Source organism: Ochotona curzoniae, unplaced genomic scaffold, assembly GCF_017591425.1.
Source record: "Ochotona curzoniae isolate NIBS_2020 unplaced genomic scaffold, NIBS_Ocur_1.0 contig_3498, whole genome shotgun sequence".
NCBI lineage: Eukaryota > Metazoa > Chordata > Mammalia > Lagomorpha > Ochotonidae > Ochotona > Ochotona curzoniae.
In genome coordinates, this window is record NW_024465885.1 from 1,720,045 (window position 1) to 1,746,107 (window position 26,063).

Below are 26,063 nucleotides of genomic sequence, written 5' to 3' on the forward strand. Positions count from 1 at the left end.
GAGAAGGTCAGGGAGCTATTGCCAGTGCTCAAGGGTAGAGCATGAGTTCAGATTGATACTCACTTTGAATGTGGTACATCTCCTCCATCAGCAGTGGAGAGAGTAAGATCACATTAGCCGGCATGTTCATAGTTTCAGTGCCTCCCTACCAGGGCAAGACAACAGCAACCACACACTTCACCCATTCAGGCACACGAACCGAATTAAGGATCTATGTGTTACGCACGCAGCATGAGCGCCAAGCTCTCTGTGCTGGTTCTCCAGCACTCAGTTACCTTTGATCCTGGAGGTCAGACCCATTAATTGCCCAAAGACCCAGTCACATTCCCTATCTTATCATCACAAGAGTCCCAGGTACAGAGTGCAGAGGATGGATTCTCAGCCGCCCAGGGCCTCCCTATCCATGGAGAGAGCCATGGGGTTCCCAGAGCCAGCCACCTACCCGACATAGGTCAGAGGCAGCTGTGCCTTAGCAGTTTAAACCCAGGCACTTTGATAGACCAAACGAGCATGAATGCTCACAGGCCTAGGTGGCATTCCACCTTACCAACCCTTCAGGCTAGACGCAAAGTCAGGGGGGATCATGGATTTATCCCTCTAATAAAACCTCCCAGTGGTGCACAGGTTGCAGCATCCTTGATTCTCCTAACAAGGCTCTTTCTCACAGCTTAAATGACTTTAAAAATTTATTCATTTATTTGGTAGGTACAGTTACAGAGAGAAAGAAGACAGAAAAAGAGCTTCTACCCACTGGTTCATTGTTGAAGGGTTGAAAAGGCAAAGGTTGAGCTAATCTGAAGTCAGGAGATTCTTCTGAGTTTCCCAAATGGGTGCAAACATTTGGACCGTCCTCCAATGCTCCTCTAGGTACATTAGCAAGGATGTGAATTGGAAGTGAAATAGCAGCCAGGATATAAACCAGTACCCATATTGAATATCTGCACCACAGGCAACAACCCTACCTGTCACACCACAATGCTAGCACCTTAAATGACTTTGAAAAGGACTGATATACAAAGCATTGTTCCTGATCCTGTGGTAAAATTAGAAATCTACAACATAGTTAAAATTCCACAAGTTCATGTAAATTAAATGATACTTTTTAAAAAGATCAATATATCAAAGAAAAAAATCACAAGGGAAACTCAAATATACTTAGAGACAAACATAAATGAAAAATGCAACATACCAAAGCCTACAGGATTAGCTAACAGAGCAATATAGCTAAGAACACTTGCAATTTAAGAATCAGGAAATCTCAAATCCACAAACTAAATTTGTAACTTAAGAAATTAGGAGATAGAACAGACTAAACATAAAACTCACAGAAAAAATAGTGAAGATTAGAACAGATTCATGCAGAATAAAGCAGTAGTGTATTGTCCTACTGAAAAGATTAACAAAACTGACTTCTAGCCACACAGATTGAGAAAAAAGAGAAGGTTCAAATTATAAAAAATAAATAAATAAATAAGAAAAGGAAATAAAAAATGAGAGTTGGACATTATCATTGACTCTATAAAACAAAAAGGGTCATAAGAAAATACTGTCAACAGTTGTACACCAGCAAATTGGATAACCTAGATGAAATGGACACTTTCCCACAAATACAAAACCTATAGATAAACTTTTTCATAGCAAAGAGGAAAAAATCTTCACATACTTATGACTAGTTAGGAGACTGAACATAGGTTAAAATCAAATTGAGGACATCATTGTGACACTACAAATTAAGCTGCTGCCTACTAAACAGGCATTCCATGGCTCAGTCCTGGCTGCTCTGTTCTGATCCAGCTCATTGCTAAAGTCCCTGGAAAAGCAGTGGAAGGCAGCTTAAATACTGAGATTTCTCTTCCTGTCACCCACATAGGAAATCAGGGTGGAGGTTTTGGCTCCATACTCACTAACATGTCTTATTTTAAATTTAGAATATAAACTGTGCTGAAGGTTTAGAGAAAGTGGAACTTCTTTGTACTGTGGATGATAATGTAAAAATACTATAGTTGCTATGAAGAAAAGTATGACAGCTCCTCAAAAAATCAAAACTATAATCACCATATGATCTGGCAATTTCACCTACAGCTATATCTATACAAACATATTGAAAATGAGATCTTGAAGAGATATTTCAAATTTCATGGTAGCTTTACTACATGGTTGCATAGATTGTGGAAGTAATTCAATTATTCATTGAAGGGTGAGCAGATAAAGAAAATGTGGTATGTACACATAATGGATTATTCTTGAGCTTTAAAGGGAAGAAAACTCTGATATATGTTTCAAACAGATGAGCTTTCAGGATGTTCTGCTAAATTAAATAAACCAGTCACAAAAAGACAATTACAATATGATTCCACTTACATGAGGAACTTGGAGTAGTCAAAATCATAGAGGAAGACAGTAAAATGAGGCTGCGGGTTGGGAAATGGAGAAATTTTCTTAGTAGACATAGAGTTCCAGCTTTGCAAGACAAAAATAGGGGAGAATTAAGATGGCAGAATAGGGGCCCAGTGGGATAGCATAGTGGTTAAAGTCCTCACCTTGATCACGCAAGAATCCCATATGGGTGCTGGTTCCAATCCTGGTGGCACTACTTCCCATCCAGCTCCTTTCTTGTGGCCTGGGAAGGCAGTCGAAGATGGCCCAAGGCCTTGGGACCTTGCACCCATGTGGGAGACCTGGAAGAGCTCCTGGCTCCTGGCTTCAGATTGGCTCAGCTCCAGCCATAGAGATCGCTTAGGGAGTGAATCATCGGACAGAAGATCTTCCTCTCTGTCTCACCTCCTCTCTTATATCCACCTTTCCAATAAAGATAGATAATAAAATCTTGAAAAAAAAGATGGCAGAATAGGGTAAGGGCATGTTTAAACAAAAGAGAAATATTAACCAGTGTGAAGCAGAGAGGGCACATTCCAGGATATAGGAGAGGACAGAATGACAGCAGCGAGGCACCTGGAGATTGACAGACACAGGAAAGAAGTGGACACAATGGTGTGGTGTTGCAGTGACCAATAACCCAGCAGCATTCAGTGAACGGCAATCTGAATTCCACCAGCACCAGAACTACCAGCAACAAGGTGGGAAGGGACACTTACTGGGAGCTCCAGAGATGAACCCAGACAAAGAACTGCTTCTCTAGCTGGTCTGTTTGATTTGACCAGGAGCAGAGACAGAGTAGCAAGTCCCAGATGGGTGGTGTGGGAATAGTGTGGATTTCATAGCCCAGTCCATCCCCTAGAACCGTATCTAGAGTCATTTTGCTTAAGGAGGCAAGGGCTATGGGGCAGGATTGCTCATGCATAGAGCCAGGAGTGAACTCAGTGAACTGCAACAACATAGCATCCAACAGGTTCCACCCAAGACAGGTCCCGGTAGCCCTCAGACCTGATGGCCAGCAGATCAAGAACTCTGGCAGTGGCACATCAAGCACCATTTCTTACAGTGTGACAAGGACTTTGTGACTGCAGGGGACAACAGTGAGCTGGACATGCATTGAGCTCAGCAAGAACTCACTGAGCTAAATGCATTGCACTGGTCCCACAGGGGAAATAATACTGACTTTGGCATCCTACAACTCAAAATAAGTCTGTTTGGCCCTCAGACCTAATGGCCAACAGGTTCTGACAAGATCAGCACCAGCAACAACCTAACCATATATTTTACCTGGTGTCTCCCTAATCCTGGAATCTACTCCAACTGGAAGTGGAAGAACAGTTGTACAGACAATAGCGCAGCCTCAGCATGGGATCACAGGAGGTGAAGACTGGTGAGCCAGGACCTAGGCCAAGAAGGCATGGTGGAACTCTAACATAAGAACCCAGAGCTGAAACTTGATGCAAGAAGAGATGTGTGCCAAACACAATAAGTAAAATCAAATTGTAGACCTGTGGGTGACAGAGCTTAGAAAACTGCCCCAAGGAGAAAACTCTGTTAAACAGAAGTACAATGACCAGGAGCAAAAGAAGAGATAGCGGCACAATGAATATTACTGAAGACTCCCCTGAAAAGGAGCAAACACATTCGCCAACCTGAGAGTTCACTGAGGAAGACACCGAGAAAATAGGGATACTGAATTCAAAACACTTGTTTTAAAACTTTTTATCACCAATGAGAAAAACATAAAGCAGGCATTCAAGGAATTTAAATATATGTCATATTGGAAATGAATCAAATGAAAGCCAACATATCAGAAATTAAGGATACACTGCATCAAATTAAAGGTACAGTGGAGAGTCTTCAAAACAGAATGAAGAAAGCACAAGAAAGAATCTCAGAATTGGAAGATATTTCCCTGTCACCAGGGGGAAACAAAAAGCTGGAAGCAGAGCTGGATCAAGCTAAAAATAGTATTCAAGAATTGACACTATTAAAAAGACAAATATAAGAGTTATGGGACTCCAAGAAGGCACAGAAAGAGAAGCTGGGTTTACAAATGTATTTAATGAAATAATAAAGGAAAATTTCCCTAATCTAGAGAAAGAATTGGGAAACAACAGCCAGGATGGGCACAGAACTCCCAACAGGCTTGACCAAAGGCAATCTTCACCAAGACACATGATAATTAAGCTCCCTTCAATTGAACATAAGGAAAAGATCCTTAATGTGTAAGTGAAAAAAATTAACTGACATATAAAGGAATGCCAGTTAAACTCACAGGAGATCTCTCACTGGAAACTCTAAAAGCAAAAAATTGTTGGCCCAGAATAACATATCCAGCAAAACTTTCCTTTGTCTTTGAAAATGAAATAAAATTCTTCCACAGTAAAGTTAAAAGAATATACCTCTTCCAAACCTGCCCTACAAATGATACTTAAAGGTGTTCTCTTGACAGAGGAAAGGAATAGTTCCAACCAAAACCAAAGGCAAGTGCGAAGAACATCCCAGCAAAATAACAGAAGACCAAATCAATCAACAATCCATTGCTATAATGACAGAACCAAATTACCACCCATTCATATTAACCCTGAATGTAAATGGCTTAAACTCATCAATCAAACATCATGGATTAGTAGACTGGATTAAGAAACAAAACCCAACTATTTGTTGCCTACAGAACACATATTTCACCAATAAAAATCAGCAGAAACTATATCTCATGGATGTTAATTTTTTTTGTTAGTTTCATCTCTTCAAAACACTTTCTTCTGAGTAAATTCTTTACTGACTCATAGATCAAACATTAGCATCATCTTCTTCAAGAAGGTTCTTGACTTTCTTTTTCATTCCTTTAGAGACACATTAGTCATTCACCAGCATAGTATTTTCTTCATGGTGTTGTAAATTTCTTCTTTTCTTCCTGTTCTTGATTTTGTTTTGTGTCTTTTCATTTAAAGGGATGTATAACATGTAATGTGTAATGGAGACTAACATATTGAGATGTGAGGATACAATGCAGTATTCATCTTTACTTCCAGACAAAGATGGACTCCCAATGAAACTGTTTACTATATTTTGACAATGGGATGCTGGCAGACATATTATTGTGTATGAAGAACTATACTATAGTAATTATATAGGGGAACTCAATGAAAGGAGGAGGGAAGAAGGGAATTAGGGCAGGAATAAGGGAAATCCCATGATCTATGGAACTGTGTCATAAAATGATAATAATAAGAAGAAGCAATTTTTAAAAAAAAGATGAAAACAGCAATGGAAATGGATGGTGAAAGTGGTTGTGCAACATTGTGAATGTATTTACTACCATTGCCCAGAACACATAAAAGTGGGTTGAAATTTACATTGCACATATTATAATGCATTTAAAAACAAGAAAAACCATATAATTTAATTGATAAAAGATTGTTTCATTGGGGAAAAATCGAAACAGAAACAATTCACAGATTATTTTGTGGGCACATCTCTTTCACAGTATGTCCTTTGCATCACTACTTCTGCAGCTTTGACAAATAATAAGGCATCTTGTTAAGATGAAAGTTCTGAGTCTACAGAGTGTGAAGGTGGAGTCCAAAATCTTCATTTCTAACACATTTCAAAGCAAAGTTTATGTATTTGATATTAGCCCACCAGTAACAGGGTTTTTAAAAATCTAAAGGTATGAACAAATCTGAGAATCAAATAAAGAACACTAAATAATTAAATGACAAATGCCTCAAAATCAGATCAGACATAATAGAATTTGAGATGTGCTCTTTCTAAACAGTAAAAATGACAAGCACTACAAAAACAGAGTCCTCATTTATTTGTTACCTAATACTGCTTAACAAAATCATAGGCATTAATAAACATTAAATATTTATTTTGGTCATGAATTTGAAATTGGATAAAGTTTTGCCAAGGTAGCTTGTGGCATCTACTAGCTGAGCTGAACTAGAGACTGGAAGAGCCACTTTCATGGAAAAGCACTGTCTATGGCTGGCAAGTCAATGCTGCATTTAGATATAAGCTCAGCCAGTCAAGTTGTGAGACCATAGTTGTACAATTATCTCCATGTGGCCCTCATGGGCTCCCTTATCTTTCTCATAGTGTGGTGAATGAATTCCAAGAACAAATATCTCAAGATAACTAAAAGAAATGCATACAATTTTAATGACCTGGCCTCAGAAATGACATAATGCCACTTCTGCTATATTGCATCAGTAGGTACATTTACAAATGCCTACCAGATTCAGGAAGAGACTAAAGACTATCTCTGAATGGTTGCATGGCAAAGCTCTAGAAAAGCAGGATATATGGATCCTATAGTTGTGGTCATCTTTGAAAGTATAATCTGTCACATTATCAACCCTGAACTCTTTCTGAATCAATAATAAATTAAGTAAGAGAGAAATGTCTTTAATTTCAGCCCATCTCCATGACTAAGCATGAGTTTTTGGAATAAGGAAAAAAGAAATGACAACAGATTAAAAGAAATCAAGGGAAAATTTGTAAGAATGTGATCATCCTATGGGTGAAAATTGAAGGAAAATACATTGAAACTGAAGGTGGAAATAGAGAAAGGAGGAAAAGTGCAAGCAACAGAAAAGTAGATATAAATACAAAGACAAATATCCTTTATTTAATTTCTCCTTTACTCTTAGTCTATTACTCATTAAGAAGAAAAAGGGGAGTAAATAAACATCTGACTGAGAAACCTTCTTTCATCATTTGCTGCCATTCTCTGGTAAAAATGGAGTTAGATCAGAACCCAATTCTGAATAATGAGCAAATCCTGCTATTTTTTTTTAATTTCAAGAACTATATTACAACTGCAGAATGAGTTCCAGTGTAAAGCCTAGGATTTTCTCAGGTAGCTATCTTCTATCATGAAACCTCTTGGAAGAGAGATGATGACTAGGTTTGGGAGTTAAGTCAACTTAGCATGTACATTCTTAAGATTCCAGCTCAAGTCCAGTGAAAAACACACAAATGTTCTTCAGGCTGGATTAGGATCCATGGGATTTGCAATCATCATGATAAGCAAATATTCCAATTCATAGTAATAAGTTCTAATTATAGTGAGAGATGGAAGCAAAGTGCACCTCTGGTTTACACAGGGTACTGCAAATTAGCTCTCCACACTGCCTCCACTGGTTTCCACACAGGCCTGCAGAGTGTGAGCTATGCAGACCTTTCAACTTGGCCTGACAATGTTAGACAAAGTACTCAATTGTGTGGGGCTTAAAGCAAGCTTTCCCGTATATATCAAAAACTAGCATAAATTATTTCCATTGCAAACTTCACACCAATTACCTTTAGGAAAAAAATCATTGAGCATGTCTACCTACTGGAAACCCGTCACCTCTCCTGACTTGTTCAAAATCTACTTTAGTTTCGAAAACTAAAGACGTTCCTAATGAAGCACCTCTCACTGCTATATAGAAATGTTCCACTCATGCTATTAAGGTGGGTTCCTGGAAGGAAGATCAGTGAAGTTATTTGCAGTTTTCTTGATTTCTACTCAGGCATATTTGTTCTGTAGGTGTTCTACAATTCTTCCCAGAGGCACACCTCAACATCTTCAAAATCTATTATATATAACAGTTCCACTTATTTAAAAGAAACCTAGTGTATGTTGCATGCATGAATGAAAAGTTTCAAATTGGAGCTGTTGATTACCTTTCCCAACACTGACGTCTTGAGAAAAAGGACCGCCTCATTTACTCCACTTCTCTTGTGCTTCCTAGGTCAATCTCTTCTTAGGCACCTAGAAAATCAACGAGTCTACTGGAGAGACAGTTGAGTTAAATTATCATTAACTGCCTAGATGTGTGACTTTGGACATGTCAGTTCATTTCTTTGTTACTTCAACATGAAATTAGAGTAACAGTTTTTATTAATGTTTATTTTCTTTTGAACTTTGTCAAAGAAAGAAGAAAGTCACTACATGAACACTGAAGAAACTTTTCCCACCATTTCTAGCTGCTTTAGCAGGTCACATTGTGTGTTGTCAACATTACAAAGATTTGCATGTGGCTAGATTTGGTTTCTCCTAAGCCTCCCTGCCTTGACTTACAGACAACTTTCACCTTTTCTAGACATGCATTCTGGCATTTACTCCTCTTTTATAAGAATACTAGATCTATTAGATTAGAGTGTAAAATACTGGCCTCATATTAACTTAATGCTTTAAAGATCTTCAAATTTACTCTTATTTTATGCTTTAGATTTCAACATAGAAATTTGCTACTCAGTCAGTACCAGCCTCTATAAACGTAGGTATCAGAAAGATAGTGATGTCAGATGCTGACAAGAACCTGATTCAGAAGGTGCTTTTTAAGTGTCACCATACAAATATTATAATATTGATATCATTATTATTGTCATTAAAATTGTTATTCTCACTGACATATTGTCTGTCTCCTAGGGAATCTTAATTTTCTACCTTTAGAAGAGTTATGCCACAATGGTTAAGAGAATTAAAATGTCTATTTATAAATCCTGGTAGTCGTGTGAGGTAGTCGTGTGACCTTCAGAAATAAATGTTATCCTCTCTAAGCCTCAATCTCCTTTTCCATGAATTGACTGGTAAGAAAAAATGAAACCAACCCTTCAGAACTGTTGAGAGGACTTAAAGAGACAATGTTTTAGAATGACATGCTAATAGTACAGGGTCAGTCAGTGGTAGCTGTTATTAACAGTATTTGCACCTTGTTGGCTACCACTGTTGCGTCTTGCTCAGCCAGTAGAGATCTCTATTACAGACAGGTGAGGACCAACTTTCTCACATAGTAGGCCCTGTGGCTGCCAAACTCTTCATTGTTGGCAGAGAAGACAGCAGAAAAATCACAATCTCATCTAAAGGGAAGAGAAGAAATTGAACACAAGAGAACAGAAACAGACAGAGTCCTATGGCAAAATTTTAGATGAACAAGCATACATGAATTAAGATTAATAAGTTTCATTGCTGACTTTCATGGACATGACCCTTGGCTGCATCTCACTTTGACCTGTTCTTGAAACTCATTTTTTAAAAAATACATATCACAGAGAAATACCAAGAATGAGTTGGCAAATGTTTATCACATCTTATGCAAATAAAGCGTTTCTTTACCATTTGCCATAGTATTAGTTTATATATCACTATTTATACTCCTTACTTCAAAGTTTCCTCCACTGCAGGGTGTTTCCTTTAAGCATTTTTCCCCAGACAGATTTAAACCTCAAAAATCAATTATTCTGTCAATTGTGTTTTAAAGTATACTGATTTCCATTAACCACTTGTGGTATCAATTGCTGATCTGCTCCCTTTGCTGAACCAATCATCTTTGCACCCACCAAAGCTGGATAGGCAATTAAACTCAGGACAGTGAGCATCACTCAAGAGAAATTAAAGCACAAAGGCAAAGAAGGCGAAAAACTGGGATTAAAAAGAGCCCTGGGGAGAGAATATACACGTACTAAAAAAACACAGTTCTGGAGCAGATAAGAGGCACACAGAGAATAGAGAACGAGGTGGAAGGCAGATCCTGCCGGTGACTACTCCATCTCTCAGCACCAAGGACAGATCCTCTGTGCAGCTGACCCAAGCAACCTTCAATTTAGGTTCCCTCCTAAGCACTGTAGAGAAAACGGATACATTGGAAAGCTGATAAGAAACATGCGGTAAGGTCTAACAGGGAAGCTGGCAGAGCAGCATACAAGTGATTTTTACCTTTGAAGCAAAAATGGATGATTTTGTTTCTGTTCATTTGCATAGTTTCTGTGTCCTGGGAGAGGCAAAGTTTGTTTTGCTTGGGTATGTCTGCCTTCAGTAAATGACTGCAGGAGTCTCAAGAAATCTGAGAAAATTTCAGGGTAAGTAGTTTTTTTCTTTTTGTTTCTAATTTAGTGCATAGAGAGTGTTTTCCTGGGAGCTTTTAAAATCATGTTGGGATTCTGTAATAATATGCATTAAGATTCCATATCCTCTTTGACTTAAAAAACCCTGAGAGTCTAAGGAAACGTTTTCAGTGTTTTCTAAGCAGTTGGACAGTAAAAGCCTGTTCTTTCCATTTTTTTTTATCTCTTTACCCCAAAATGAATATACTTGTGGCCTCCAGAAGCTATAACAGAGAAGAAATTAAAGATGAAAAATTAAAAATTATTATTTCCTGGATTCATATGAAAGTTGATATTGTATTCCTTTTAAAGGTTTTAATTAATTGTGAGCGTTGCTATTTTAAACTCCTCAATTCTTCTCCTTGGTAATCCAAGGCTAAGGGTTTGAGAGGGACTGTTTTCAATGGTCTATTTAAAGTCAGGCTATTTCCAAGTCTAAATGCAATTATTCCCAGCATCCCAACAGTATTTGAGATGATGATTGTGCATGTTTTCTTTAATGATCAATGTTTTCTTTAATGTTTTCTTTAATGATTTTGATGCTTACTGTTTTTTAATTGTGAGACTTCTGCTACTTATTGTACCTTATTGGATCAACAGAAGTTATTGATATTAGACATGTGTTTAAGTCCATGCATTTAGTTATTTAATACCATCCAAATGCTTGCTCATATAATAATGCTGCAATAGTAAAGAGGAACTTAATTCTAAACTCACTGTACCTGCCTGATACTGCACTTGGCAGATATCAAGGGATCAGTAAATGTCTACGCTTGAGTAACAGTGAAGAACAGTTGCTTCACATGACACTGGGATCTCTGGGAGCCAGAGAGATGACATGAGAAAGGTTCTTACTCAAATACTTGCTTATTTATATTTGGATATTTTTAAGGGTCTGCATGACTAGCAGTGAGCAGGGGTTTTGAGCAAGGAGAATGCAAACTATATTCCAATGAATGGTTGATATTAAGGCATCATACGGAAGACTGTTATGATGGAATATGCATCAAAGCAAGCACCAAATAGATCCCAACCTAATATTGAATTTAGTGTCTATTACGTTACAGTTCATCATCAATTAATATTTCCTTAATTAATCTATTGACTTTTTCATTTTATATTTAATCAGAATTATAGGATGCCCAGTCTTCAGAGATTGTCAGGGAAAGTGAAAGTGGTCTGCTTTCTTGGGCAAGTAACTAAGAAAAAATTGTATTACCTTAGTTACTGAAGCCCAGTAAACATCGATGATTTTTCTCCATACATTCACCAACAATATAAATTTTTCCCACATACATAAATGCTCTCTTTATGCCAATGCATCTGTGAATTTTCATTAGGAAAATGAGGTAGACAGTAATTTGCAAGAATAAAGTGCTATAGAAATGCTAAAATTGCCTCTAATAATAATGACAATGTAACACCCACTGGTTCTAAGAGCAATGTGCACCTGCATTGACTTCACCAAGCTTGGTCAGGTGATATGAACAAAATACTCTGAACAAGTGAGATTTTAAAATAGGCCCCCATTTTTGGTTTGTTTGTCTCACTGCTTTGAGGGAGTAACTAAGAATATAAACTCTGGACTCAGATTTGTGTTGAAACTACTCCTTAATTTGCTGGTTTGTGACCTCAGCAAGATACTGAATCTCTTGTGACTCACTTTCCTCTTTGGCAAAATTGAGACCAGAAATAGCACCTAGTCTCTTCATGAGGTTGTTGTGAAGTATAAGTAAAATAATGCTGGTAAATATTATCTGTCATTACTAATTTTACCAGGCAATTAACCTGTCCAAAATAAAACCTAAATCAGAAAATCCCTGGAGTCTGACAGTCAGGAAACAACTGAGTGAACGATCAGAGATGGGAACAGTCAGGAATCAGTGATGCAAATGAAAACATGGTCAAAGAACCCTGCTACCAGAGTGTTTTGTTCTAAGGAGAGAAAACTCACCTTACCCCAACAATGATTCCCATTGTCACAACAGGGGCACATCAAACACATTGGATTTTGGATTTAGAGAGATCTGTGATTAAAGCTTGGCTCAAACCAGCTCTCTTAGCATTAAGTGAGTTTGAGAAAGTTACTAAACCTCTCTCTGTCTCAGTTGAACCCATAAAAGGACAACTTCAATACCCACTTTCACGGCTCCCATAAACACGAAAAGTGAGATAATACACATTCGGCACTAGTGCTTGGCACACAGTAGATGCCCAGAAGTGATTGGCCTCAGAAAGAGGTTGAAGACTCAAGGTGCTTATATTGTGTTCCCTTTTTGCTTAACTCAAACCCTTAAGGGGAGAGAACAAATAATTAAAATCTTATAAATTTTAATGAGTATCCAAGCACCAAGGAGGCATCCTGTAAGCAGACTGTCACTCAGCGCTGAGAAATTAAACATCAGCAAAGCAGAACACTTATTGTAGCTGGTGAGCCCTGATCATTCTCTGTCCCTTTAATTTCTAAACTAGATATACCCTTTCTTTAAGAAATATTATAGCTAACCATAAAAACCAAGATGAACCTACTTCATAGGAAATGTAAAGGTTCATTTCATAATATAAAATTTGTAAGTAGCATTATTGCAGTGAATTTTGTAAGCAAAGCCAGCAGTAAGTTTGCAGCCCTTGCCTTCTCCACTCTTACCTCTCATGTACTCTACTCCTAACGTTCTTTGTCCACAGTACTTGTAATCTTGTTTCCAAGTCCATTGGGCCCTTCATAAACATAGTTGTTTTTTTTTACCATTTATTTCTACTTTTTTGATGTCACTAAAATCTGTGATAGTCCAAGTAATAGGTAGCAAATATGCCAGAATAGTGAGTTCCGATAGAATGAGCAATTTTGTTCCATATTGCAAAGGACATTTGGCAATGTATAGAGGAGACCTGTTGCAATCTGAGGAAACGGTATGCTCCAAGCCATCTAGTGAGCAGCTGTCAAGGATACTGCTAAAAATGCTTTAATCCACAGGACAACATACCCAACCCATGCTACAAAAACAAAACAAAACAAAAAATCTGACCCAAGTCGTCAATAGTGCCAGGGCTTTACATACATAATTTAATTTAATCTTCATGAGAACCCTACGAAGTGGTGATAATTAGCCCCTTTTACTAACAAAGAGCTGATTATTATGAATTACTTAGTGATTATTAAGTTAATAAAATCTCTGAGCTCTTTGATTCTTCCCACCTGGACCAGTTTACTGTCTGTTCACTTACATATCAGAAGGCAAAACAGCTATAACAGAACTCAGCCCTGCTCTGTTATATAAGCAACTCTGCTTCAGGAAAAAAAAAAAATTAAGGAGGGAGGAAGTTGCAATAATTAACTGAGAGGTAGGGAGCATCTAGCATCTCACTCATCTCTGCTTTCATCCTCCACACCCACAGCTCATCAGGAACTGCCTGGGCAACCACAGCTTACCCCACCTGCTGCTACAAAGAAGCTAAAACCAGAGACAGTACATGTGAAAAAAAAAAATCAGAAATCGGTGCAATGATGATTCCAACATCAGGCTCAGAATTGATTTTCAGAGTTGAGGGCTTCTGTTCGTATAATTAGTCATTGCCACTCAGCCACACTATTTCTAAGGAGCTGTCAAACCTCTTGGCAGAATAAAAAGTCCAGCATTCAAGTCACAAACATTGCAAAGTTCTGTGCTTCCCTCTTACCTGACGGATTCGATGAGGCTAAGATGTCATTAGCCAACTGCAAACCCCAGGAGAAAGCGAACCTTTCTACTATCTTCCAAGGTGGCCCAGTTGTGTAGGGAAGGAGGCCTGGATCTGAGCCTGCCACAAAAGTGGAAACATCCTTCAGAAAACAGCATTTTCTGAAAAGCTCTTGGCAGCAGTGCTATCTCCAGGGTAGCAAGCTGCCCTTTTCCGAATAATGAGAAAATTATAATTATTATCAAAGATTATTATTATATTTTAAAACATATTGAGTGCTATGCACCAAGATACAGTTTTAAACAATTTTGTGAATACATTCCAAGTAAGTTACTCCTTTCCAATCATTTGTTCATTTTAACACATTCAAAGTCTAAACTGATATGTTTCAAAATGAGACGCAAAATGATAGTCATGATTAGGTCAGTCCCCTAAATTCAAGGAAAGATACATATACAAGGATTGACAGAGAATTCTGTCACAAAGTCAGCCTCTACTTCTACCAGAACCTGGAACAAGGGTTTCCATGGGAACCCATATATATCATGTCTAACGATATCAAATCATTACCAACAAACCATTGTCTACAACGTTTAATCCTGCCACCTTAACAAATGCAACTCTGTAACAACTTGCAAGATCAGACATAACCCTAGGATTCCAGGCCCCTTGGAGTTGCACACAAAATGTAAGACTCCCTGCTTTGCCCTCTTTCTTTTCCTTCCTGCTACACAGAAGCTATTCCACTGAACTCCCAAAAAGAGCCACCACTTGAATTGAGGGGACCTACACATTCATGGGATAGTCTAACCTCAAAGTAAAGGGTCAGAATGAGACTTTTGAATCCCCAAAAATCAGCCACTGAGGTAGAGAATTCTGTGACTTTGGCACCGGGATCATGGTCTGCATGAAAACAGGATCTGTGCTCCTTGGAGCTGTGGAAAGACATGATCCTACGATGAGGGAGGGTAAGGCCAGAAGAGTGTTTCACTCCACTGGAGCCACTAATACAAAATACCAGAGTAGGACTAGCTTCAAAATACCAAAGGCTAGCTTCAAAACAGCAGAAATCCATTCTTACAGCTGTGGAGATTAGGAAGTTCACCCTCAAGGCATTGAAAAATCTGTTGTCTTGTAAAAGCTTGCTTTCTATGCATAGATGATGGCCTTACACACCCTGAAAGGGGCTAGCTAGTTCTTGGACTCCTTTATATGGCACTAATCCCCTCAGCCTTCATGACCTAATCACCTCCCAAAGACCTCCCACCACCACAACATCTCCTAATATCATCATTTTGAGTGTTAGAACTTCAACATAGAAATTTGGGAAGAACACAGACCTTTTAAAAAAATAATAATAATAATCTTACTTAGTTGATTAGGGCACAAAGGGTCAAAGGCTACAGGAAAGTGGGTAATACCACTGTTTCCACACTAATATCATAATTTTTGCCCTGTATCTGGGGTCAGGGGAGAAATAAAGGGAAAAGCCCCACCCAGCCTCCCTCCCACCCCAGGTCCCCGATGTGAGGCACGCTCTGAGGGTCCTGCTTAAGCAGTTTTGATAGTTCAACAGTTCTGAATTGCTGCCAATCTCACCGTTCCAGTTGCGATGAAACCTATTCAGAATCCACTGGCTGACATAGTCCCTTCATGGTTGGGGTTCTGAGATCAGCAGCTCAGTTGGAGGGATCTCCAAAGAAACTTCATCTGAGATGATCCCAAACCTGATTCTTCTGTTTGTTTGCCAGTACAGGGTCTGGCAGCATCTGTTGCCCCAATCAGTTTATGCACATGCTGTCATTCCAATTGCTGGGTCAGTTCTGTTTTCAGTCCTGTCTTTCACTTGAACCAATGAGTGTTGTAGTCCAACTTAATCCTACCTACTTCATACTCGGTCTTCACGTAAACCAGTGGGAGCTGCAGCCTAGTTTGGGCAACTCCCCATAACCCCTACCAGATCTGCCCCTACCCTGGTTCCCATGCATGCCAGTATGAACCGCAGGCTTGTTCAGTCTGTCCCATATCCCATTTAGCTCTCGTACATGCCAATGGGCATTGAAGCCTAGTTCAACACAACCAGCCCTACTATCCAGCCCACACACATACTGGCAGGTGCCTTTCTGTCTAGCCACCCCTGCCCCTGTCCTGGTTTTCGTGCTCTCTAGTGGGAGTGGTTACCCACAAGGGAGGTGCCCGCTATCTCCCTACTAGGCCACTCCAACTTCCAGATTATGCACTCTCCAGGTGGTTCTGGCATGTAATTTGACAGAATTAACCCCCAGTGCCAACCTCTACCATCTGATGCTCTGGAAGAGCCCAACCAACCCCCACCCACTCTAATTTGCTTGCACCAGCCAGAACAGTCAGCTCAACCTGGCCCTTCCCTAATTTAGCTCATATGAGGTCCACAGGTGCTTGCCTGGTCTGGTCTGCCCCCACCCCAACTTGTGCTCTCCAGTAGGAGTGGTTGTAGCAGGGGAGCCCACATTCTCCTGCCGGCTTTGCCTCCCCACCCACCCCCCCCCCGGCCTCCACTCCAGTTCTCACATGTGCTGTTTGGGGGCTGCAATCACATCTGGTATGGCTCACCTCATCTTGGCATTCTTTAATGTGCACTGGTATGTGTTGTGACTGAAGCTGGCCTGAGCCACACTCTATGCTGGCATTCAGATTTGCCAGTGGTTGATGTAAATGGGTTCAGCATGGTCTGCCATCCACCTATGCCATATGTATGAAGGCTTCCTCTGGCCTGGTCTAGGTTGCTCTGTATTGTGGTTCTTGTGCTCAACTGTAAGGACTGGAACACAGACCTTTAAACCACTAGAATCAAACCTTCTAAACACAAATCATGGAGCACGGGTCATCTTGCCCATGCTTTAGGGTCACATTGTAAGCCACAGGTGGCATGTCTCCCATCAGCATCTAGCTTTACTGAACTACCGTGCTGAGCACATAGGCATTTCTAAATTTTTCATTAAGAATGATGACACTTGGCCTGGCGTGATGACTCAGTGGCTAAATCCTCATCTTTCATGCACTGGGATCCCATACAGATACCGGTTCATGTCCTGTCTACACACTCCAACCCCACCCAGAGCTCCCTGCTTGTGGCCTGGAAAAGCAGTGGATGAAGGCCCTAAGCCTTTGGACCTTGCATGGGAGCTCAGAAGCTCCTGGTTTCTTCACTTCAGATCGGCTCAGCTCTGGCTGTTGCAACCACTTGGGGAATGAACCAGCAAACAGAATTTCTTTGTCTCTCCTCTCTGTAAATATGCCTTTCCAATAAAATAAATAAATAAATAAATAAATAAATAACAATTTATGTGTTTAAAAAAAAAAGAATAATGACTTTTGTTCCCTTCAGACACATTTAGACTTTAGCTCTGAAAACCTACAGTCTGTTCTTCGGCATCAATCCAGGATGACTGGTGTCATAGAGAGCTGATGGGCTCTAGATGCTTTCCTCACACTAAGTCCAAGTTTGAGGATTAGCCTGTGGCTTTCAGAAGTCAAAGAAAGGCATTGAAGGAAATATAAGACCTTCACACTGGGCCACCATTTCTTGCTTAAAAAAAAAAAAAAAAACAAGGGGATCAGACTGAGTCAGAGGTTGAAAGTGGCAGTGCATGGGTCACCAGCCTATGGATGTGGGATTTTGGTGATGGGAACGGAGAAAATTTGATAGAACTTAACATTTTATATTGGTAATCTATCTTTCAAAGCTAGGGGTTTTCAAATTAAATTCTAACACATGGACTTCTGCTGTAGTGCCTCTAGGACTCATTGCTCTTGAGATCTCCCATAATTGAGTATCCCAAATTTGTAGTGCCTTGTGGAAGACATGAGAGAGAGACTTGGAGATTGAAGGAAATGAAGACAGATACAGGAAGGAAGAAAGAGGAACAGGCATTGGGGAGATGAAGGGTGGAGAGTAGGAAACAAATTAAGGGAAAAGGAAGCTAAAAAAAAAAACATGAGAAGAAAATGACAAATACTTATCTTAGGATGATTACTCATTTGATCCTCGTAAAAATTCACATAAGGCAATAATGGTTGCATTATTCCCTTATGTGAAAAGGAGCAAATCAAAGCTCAGAGAGGAAAAATAGCATGCCCTTCTCTCAGAGGCCAGAAGTAGCAGAGGTGGGATTCTAATTTGGCAGTGGCCTCCCAGCTCACTCTGAGTCTAAGCATGGTTCTTTCAGCAGCCCTCTTGACTTCATGTTCTTCCACTCTACCAATGTCTCACTGAGGCTGTAGCCACACAAGCCTCTCAACTGTCCTTTCCACTTCCAGCCCTTCCTGCTGACACCTTCCTGCTTGCACCCACTATGCCTTCAGCATGGATCATTCTCCTACCAATTATGTGAATCATCTGTCTCCTTATCTCCCCCCCCCCCCACATCTTGGCTTAGTTGTCAACACTTTCTTGAGGGTTTCCTGATTACACCAGTGCAAAATTTTTCTCATATATCCTCTCACATGCACAAAGTCCTTAGCTACTGCTAACTTCCCTCTGCTTTATTAACCTCCAAACTAATACATCGGCATTGATCATGCAGTGCCCTTTATTTCATCTAGAATAAAATCTTAATGAAAGAAAAATTTTTATCTGGTTGGTCATTGCTATATCTCCAGCACTTAACAACTGTACCTGGTCTATAGAATATGCTCAATAAATGTTTGTTGACTCAATAAGGAAAAACATGTACCCAAGCATTCAAGTAGCCAGGAGTCTGATTTTACCAACATTGTTTTCTGTCTCCTTTCAGAAATCATTCGAGATCACACACTGCCTCTGGGTGATGGCACCTCTGAGCCAGCTGAGTAGCAACATCAACTCTACCTGTGGGGCAGAAAATTCCACAGGTGCCAACCAGGTCCGCCCACATGCTTACTATGCCCTCTCCTACTGTGCACTCATCCTGGCCATCATCTTCGGCAACTGCCTGGTGTGTGCAGCTGTACTGAGAGAGCGGGCCCTGCAGACCACCACTAACTACCTAGTGGTAAGCCTGGCTGTGGCGGACTTACTGGTGGCCACCTTGGTGATGCCCTGGGTGGTGTACCTGGAGGTGAGTAGATGCTAAGTGATTGCAGTTCCTGTGCTTGTCTTTGTCTTCTCTGAGTTCCTGGCCTTGAGGGCTCAGCATAGTTCCTCCTGCAGTGTGGGAAGTGAAGAAGGAAGGAAAATCTCTGCAAGTCCTCATTTTAATATGAGGGAATTGAAGCTCTTGTGGGCAGTCACCATCAAGTCACTCACTCACACCAGACCCAGGAAACTGGGAAATACTCTGTTCCCAGGTCTCCAGTATCCAGGTAGCTAAACTAGAGTGATAGGACTCTTCCAAAAAAACTATCTCATTCTTGTCCCAATGCTACAGTGTTGGAAGAGGCAGTCAGGGTTCAACATACAAGGGCGTGAGGATGTGCAGAAGGGATGCACAGCATGGAGGAACAGAAGGAACTCTAGGAAAGCCAAAAGAAAAAAAAAATTAATGAATGAGAGGAAAGATAGAGGAAGTGTCCTGCAAACAGATCAGACTTCCTCTGATGGCTCAGCTCCTCCACCCCTTGGCTCTTTTTCCCTGGGTGCTAGCTCTCCTTAGGCTCTGCCATAAAATTGATAGGCTAAACTTTCACATCTGTTTTCTCCAGGCATCCACTGGTAGCCAGAGCCTTTGCCAGTCTCAGCAGAGAAGACTCTAGAGAATTCTTCTAGGGAGAAACATTTCTTAAATTTGAAAGTATTTTCACTAGAAAGTGCAAAACAGATCAAGAGGTGATCAAGACAAAACATCCACTTGCTAACAAGGAGATCAGAGTGTCTACATCTGTTCAAGAAACACAGTCTTCCTGGGAAAACATGCAATTACTGAAGAGGGTTTTTTTTTTACACCTTAATATGCTATTAATATTTCTCCTCTACACCATGTGTCATTCTAAGGAGGTATCCAATGAAGGATCAAAATGATGCTATGATTAAGAGAAATTAAGATTCATCAAATTAATATTTCAGTTAATATTAATAGTGAAGGTGACAGTTAATTAAGTATGACATATCACGGGAGAGCCAAAACCTCAAACATAGACTGGCACACCGGTATCCATATTAAAAATGGCTGGGAACTAAAATTAGATCTATGATTTCAAGGGAGAAGAGGTATATAAAATTTTTTTAATTTCTTAAAATAGATAAATAAAGGAAAAAGAAATAGTATATTAAGTGAATTGGAATACATCTAAAGATTGTGGGAACATATGAGGGAAATACATATTCATTCTTCCCAGTTAAGATAATTCTGAGGGTAAGGAATCTTGCAGTTTGCTTGCTTTTGTTGGGATTTCCAATTAGGACAAATCATCCTTTCTGCCAAAGAATTTCTCTTTTTCCTGTGATCCAAACAAACTACTTGACATGTGACAATCTGCTAAATAAATAGTTGGCTCGTTGATTTTTAAGTGAAGCTTCTTTTAACCTGTGTATCATATGGGCAATCCCTGGCTTCATTTCTGCATCCATATCCATTGTTACATACATTTAGAGGGAGGAGGGTGAAACACTTATGAATTTACATACAATAACAAGAAGAGCAAGCAAGAAGTAGAAACTAGTGGTTTTTTCTGCTCAAGAGGAAGGCAGGTTAGATATTACAAGCTGGCATTGATTGGTCAGTAATTCACAGGACCACCTTTATTCCCATAAAACCATTAAATATTTCTGTCACTTCCCATATTTTACAAGAATTATTAAATCTTCCAGCAAAAAAAAAAAAAAATAAAGGAAAGAAAAGGATGTCCAAAAAACATATAGACAGAGGACCTGAACTCAAAGAAGCATTTCACTCCCTCTGAGATTTAAAGAAACAAACAAATAACAACAACAAAAAAACACCAGGTTTTTAGTGTCAGTGACAAAGGCACTCAATGGCATTCCTTGGGAATTCATTGCAATTGCTTCCAGAACTCTGGTTTGACCATACTAGGAAACCTTAGTAAATAGTGATTAGGAAAATGGACATTGTGATTTACACATCCTAGAAACCCACAGATTCCCCTTCTGGGGCTATAGGTCCCATCCCCATAGTACTGCTGAGCCTACAGAAAAACACATGAAATCTTGAAAATGCCATGAAAGAATCTCTGTCTTAGGAACTTTGGATTTTCTCTGATGAAAAGAGTTGACAATCACTATGCTCTCTCCCCAATAAGTTATTCAGCAATCAATGGCATTGTCAAAGAACTTTACATTCAGGATAAAACAAATTTAGAGGAATGGAGATATCTTTCACCTGGTAAATTACTTTCACGGGCCTCTTTTTGCCCTTACCAACTTGCAGTAATGCTGCCATTGGTGCAACCTAATGTCTTTACATGATTATCTATCTTTAACAGCAATCCAGGCTGTCTCTCAATGAAAAATATGGTATGGCATAAAGCAATCATTATTAATAGACAGTCATTTATTAGAAGTCTCCAATTCAAAGGACCATTTCTCCCTATCCCATGCCAGCTTGCATCTTTCTGAGTCTGAACTCTTTTTCTGTCTTTCCTTAGTGGCAGGATGAGAGACCTTAACTAGACAAAGAGTATGCTGATCTCACAAAAGGATGCTGAACAAATATCCATGCATGTCAGAGAAAAGCAATTCGTAAGGTTGATATGGTTTGAATAGCAGCTCTAACAATACTTGATTATGCCTAGGAGTGCCCTTGGAAACTAGCAAGGAACAGAGTTGACCACAGACTGCCACAGAGCTGGGGGGTTCTAGAAACACAGAACACATTAAAGAACACCATTCTGAGGCCCAAGGATTCACCACATTCATACCCTCATGCGTTTTAAATTGAACATGTTCATCTTCTTCAAAGGAAAATTGCCTCTTTTTCCCAGATATCAGTGTATGTGAGTCAGGAATAGTTTGGCACTAAATATTAGAAGGCTAAAGTAAGAAAACATCAGAAAATTATAGGGGTTACTTTTTGTGTGTGCTGAAGGAAAGCAATCCTTGGTGTCAGCTCAACAGTCTTCCCGTGTCATCATGGGCCAGAATCTCCCACCCATCCTCCTCATTCCCCTTAGCCAGCAGATATGCTTCCTCATGCTACTCACAAGATGGCTGCCACACAGCGGTATTCAAAATAGGAGGGACTGAGACCACAGAGGCACACAGAGAGGAAAACCCTCTTTCCTGAAGAAATTTGAGTCATCTCCCTAAGGAACTGCACTAAGAACAGAAACGTTAAGACTCCCCGTAGTGTAAAAGAGGCTAAACAAAGACAAAGTGATAATGTGAGTTGGCTTTATAAAAAAATGTGGGGCTGGAGAATTACCATGAGGTAGGCAATAAACTGTGATATAGTATTACCTCTATTGGAGTTCTCTGGGATGAGCGTTACTCAACACAGGGTAATGCTACAAAAGGCACCCTCAGATTTGAAAGGGGCAAGAGACAAAAGGAAGTGAAAAAATAAGAAACAACAGCAACAAGACTTTTCTTATTGAGTTGATGTTAGGCTTAACTGCCATCTGCTCCAAGAGTACTTTAATAAGTAGGAAATGTGATCTAGAAATGCTGCAGTTAACACACTTTTCATTGTAAGTATAATTGGCCTAAATAAAAAGCAGCAAGCGTTTCTCTTTAGACTGGGAGCTTTAGAAGTCTTATGCAGGCACAGTTTGACCAGAATCCACCTCCATTTCTCTACAGTTCTCTCAAGCCTGCCTTCCTTCATAAATGGACCTTCTCCACAGGCAATAGGCTAAGCTGTAGGCCTCACAAGTGCACACTGCACCATCCACAGCAGGAGGAAAAGTCTATGTCCCAGAATTCCTAGTAAAAATTTCAAGATGCACTCTGATTGGACTGATTCATGGCACATGATTTTCTTGGAATTAATCATGAGCTACAACAACTGGCTTAGCATAAATTGCACATTCCTTTGAGCACGTCAGCTGCCAGGGATCTCATGGATTCCCAGTGGAATCCAGGTATTAAGAAAGGAAGGAAGAGAATAGTGAATAAACACCACAGCTGGTCTTGTTTGGTATCACTCTCCTCCTGAAGGCACACAGAAAGGATGAGTGTTGTGACAAAGAAGGCTAACCCACCACTCGGGAAGCCTGCATCTCATTATTGCAGCCCTAATTCTGAAATCTGGACACTCTACTTCTAATCCAGCTCCCTGTTAATGTATCCCAGGAGACAACAGAAAGTAGCCCAAGTGCTGGGCCCCTGTCACCTACAAGGGAAATGCAAATAGAGTTCCAGGCTTGAACAAAGCCTGGCCCAGCCCTGGCTGTGGTAAGCGTATGGAAAGTGGAACACTGATGGAAGACCACTTGCTCTGTCTCAAGCATGTACACACACACACACACACACACACACACACACACACACACTTTCTCATATTGCCTCTCAAGCAGAGGAAAATAATGTTTTAAGTTTCAATAATAAGTATTTAAAAATAGTTTTAAAAAAATACACAGGAACCTATGCTAGGCAGTCCATGGTCCCACCTCAATATTGTGTGTTCTTGGAATTAGCAGAAAAGAAGAGAAAAAAATCACACATGTCATTGTGACCTCACATGAGGTTATACTTCAGACAGCCAGTGGCTTAGTTATCACTTTAATTCAGTTTATAGGATTTTCTCAAAAACTCTATTTTTGTGCCTACCAAATAGTTCTTTCTCAGATTCCCTCTCAGGTTTTTAATTTCCTGCTTTACAGGCTGAAATCTGTTTGGAGCTTCTTCTTCAAGTATAAACATCCCATTTTGTTCCACTTGGTTAAGCACCTTTTGTGCTGTTTAATGTACTTGTACTGGGATAGAGAGGCAGCATAAACACCCAGGAAAATGTGTGAAATACAGATCATTCCTGACATAACAACGGTTTGACTTTGGATTTTTGGACTTTATCATGGTGCAAAAATAATTCACATTCAGTAGAAATCATGCTTTTAATTTTGCTTTTTTTTTTTTTCTCAGACTAGTGATAGTCAGTAAGGCCCTCTGTGATAACGGATGATGGCATTGAGCCACAACTCCCAGTCAGCCATGAAAATGTGCTGTGTTTTTAAGCTCAAATATTCAGTAGGCCAGGTGCTTTAAATGTACTTTCTACTTTTCAGGTTTTCAACATACAAGAGCTTTACTGAGACATGACCCCATCCTAAACTGAGGAACATCTGCACTTAACTCAGAATTCTTGGGTTCCCTGTGCATGAGAGGAAAAACTCAAGAGTTAAGAAATGTGTACAAAATAGAATGAGGTAGATCAGGCAAAGAAGTAAACCAAAGAAAAAGTGATCAAAGTAAATGATGATGGCAGGAAAAAGCAGCGATGTTTCTGGGGGAAGAGGCCTGTGGCCATGCAGTGCTGCTGGTTATTAAAAGCAAAGGGACCCAACACTGTAGCACAGAAGGTTAAGGTGCTATCAGTTATACTGGCATTCCATGTGGACCCCAGTTCATATCCCAGCTATTCCACTTCCGATCCAACTCTCTACTAACACCCCTGGAAGGCAGCAGCAGACGGCCCAGCTGTTTGCCCCTCTAGCGCCAATGTAGGAGAACTGGAAGAAACTCTTGGCTCCTGATTTTGATCTGGCCCAACTCTGGCCATTGCTGTCATCTAGAAAGTAAACTACTAGATGGAAGGTTCACTCTTTATGTGTAATTCTGTCTTTCAAGTAAATAAATACATCCTTTAAAAGCTAAAATACAAAAATTCTTTCAAAAGGAAATTTTACTATAGCTCAAGAAAACCTGGATGGTAGTTAACTTAAGATCTCAGTTTCACAACCTCTTACCTAAATGGACATTTTTATAAGTCATAGGCTGTTAAAACTGGAAAGATTTGGGAATGCCTTCTGCCATCCTTCCCAAAGTACAACACAATCACAGGTCATTTCTGGATGCCCCAGTCACAGGGTTTCTCTGGGTATAAGCACTCGAGTCTGCACAGGGAATGACATAGACAGACAGATGGACACACTGAATATCTTCCATCTGCTTGCTAACTTTTCAAATGCTCACAGTAGTGGGGCTGGGCAGGCCAGGATGAATGCATGAGCCAGGAGGAGCTCAGTCTGGGTTTCTCCTGTAGGTGACACGGATACAAGCACCTGAGCTCTCACCTGCTGCCTCCCACGTAGCATGAAGTAGGAATTGGGAATAGAGCTGTGACTTGCAACCAGGTATTTCTAGAAGGGACCTGGGCTGTGGGTGTCCAAGGTGAAGCTTCAGTACTAAGCCGCATGCCCTGCCCTTGGAGTGTACATCTTTTTTAAAGATTTATTTTATTTTTGTTGCAAAGTCAGATATAAAGAGAGAGGAGGAGAGGCAGAGAAAAAGATCTGTCCATTGATTCACTCCCCATGCAGCCACAACAGCCAGGGCTGAGCCAATCCAAAGCCAGGAGCCCAAAGCCTCTTTCGGGTCTCCCAGGTGGATGCAGGGTCCCAAGACCTTGAGCCATCCTCAACTGCTTTCCCAGGCTACAAGCAGGGAGTTGGAAGGGAAGTGGGGTCACTGGGATTAGAACTGGCACCGGATCCCAGCACATTCAAGGTGAGGACTTTAGCCGCTAGGCCACTGCACTGGGCCCTTGGAGTGTACATCTTAAATGAACTCCTCAGTGATTTGTGTAATCCAAACTTTGAGTAGCTCTGAGCTCCATCTTCATTATAGGTGGAGTTGTTTGCTATAAATAAACTGTTGAGTCCACCTCAGATCTCCCAAACTGGTAGCCCCAGAACTGAATTGTAAACCATTCCCAGGCACACTCAATGCAGGATGACTCACACAGACAACATGCTGCCTGCTACACCTTCATGCATTTCACAGATAAGGAAATTAAGATTCAAAGAAGTGCAAAATCTTTACTTATTACTCTGTCTTATCCTCTACTATCTAGACCAGATTACAAACATGGAAAATAAAAAAAGAGCAAAGGTGCTGATTACAGAAATTTTGCTTCTATCTTTCTGGATGTCTTTATAAGAAAAACTATAAGCCATGCTTTAAGTGACTCAATCTGGGGAGTTCATCAACTTAGATATAAATAAAATCACTTCTTTGTGTTCACTAAGCTGAAATCAAGCACATCTTTGAATTAGAC

The 26,063-nt window shown here is 40.1% G+C and overlaps 1 protein-coding gene across 3 annotated transcripts in view; it reads left to right on the forward strand.

Moving 5' to 3' along the window:
* The first annotated feature begins 10,211 nt into the window (after positions 1-10,211).
* DRD3 (dopamine receptor D3) overlaps positions 10,212-26,063 on the forward strand; it is a 47,378-nt gene continuing 31,526 nt past the window's right edge. The window contains exons 1-3 of one of the 3 annotated variants that reach the window (XM_040980822.1): positions 10,212-10,237; positions 14,600-14,609; positions 18,723-19,013. In XM_040980822.1, coding sequence (XP_040836756.1) covers positions 18,744-19,013 — 270 coding nt within the window. In that variant the 5' untranslated portion in view covers positions 10,212-10,237; positions 14,600-14,609; positions 18,723-18,743. Of the gene's footprint in view, positions 10,238-14,599; positions 14,610-18,722; positions 19,014-26,063 lie in introns of those variants that run through there. The other 2 variants (XM_040980821.1, XM_040980823.1) reach the window with 2 other exon arrangements.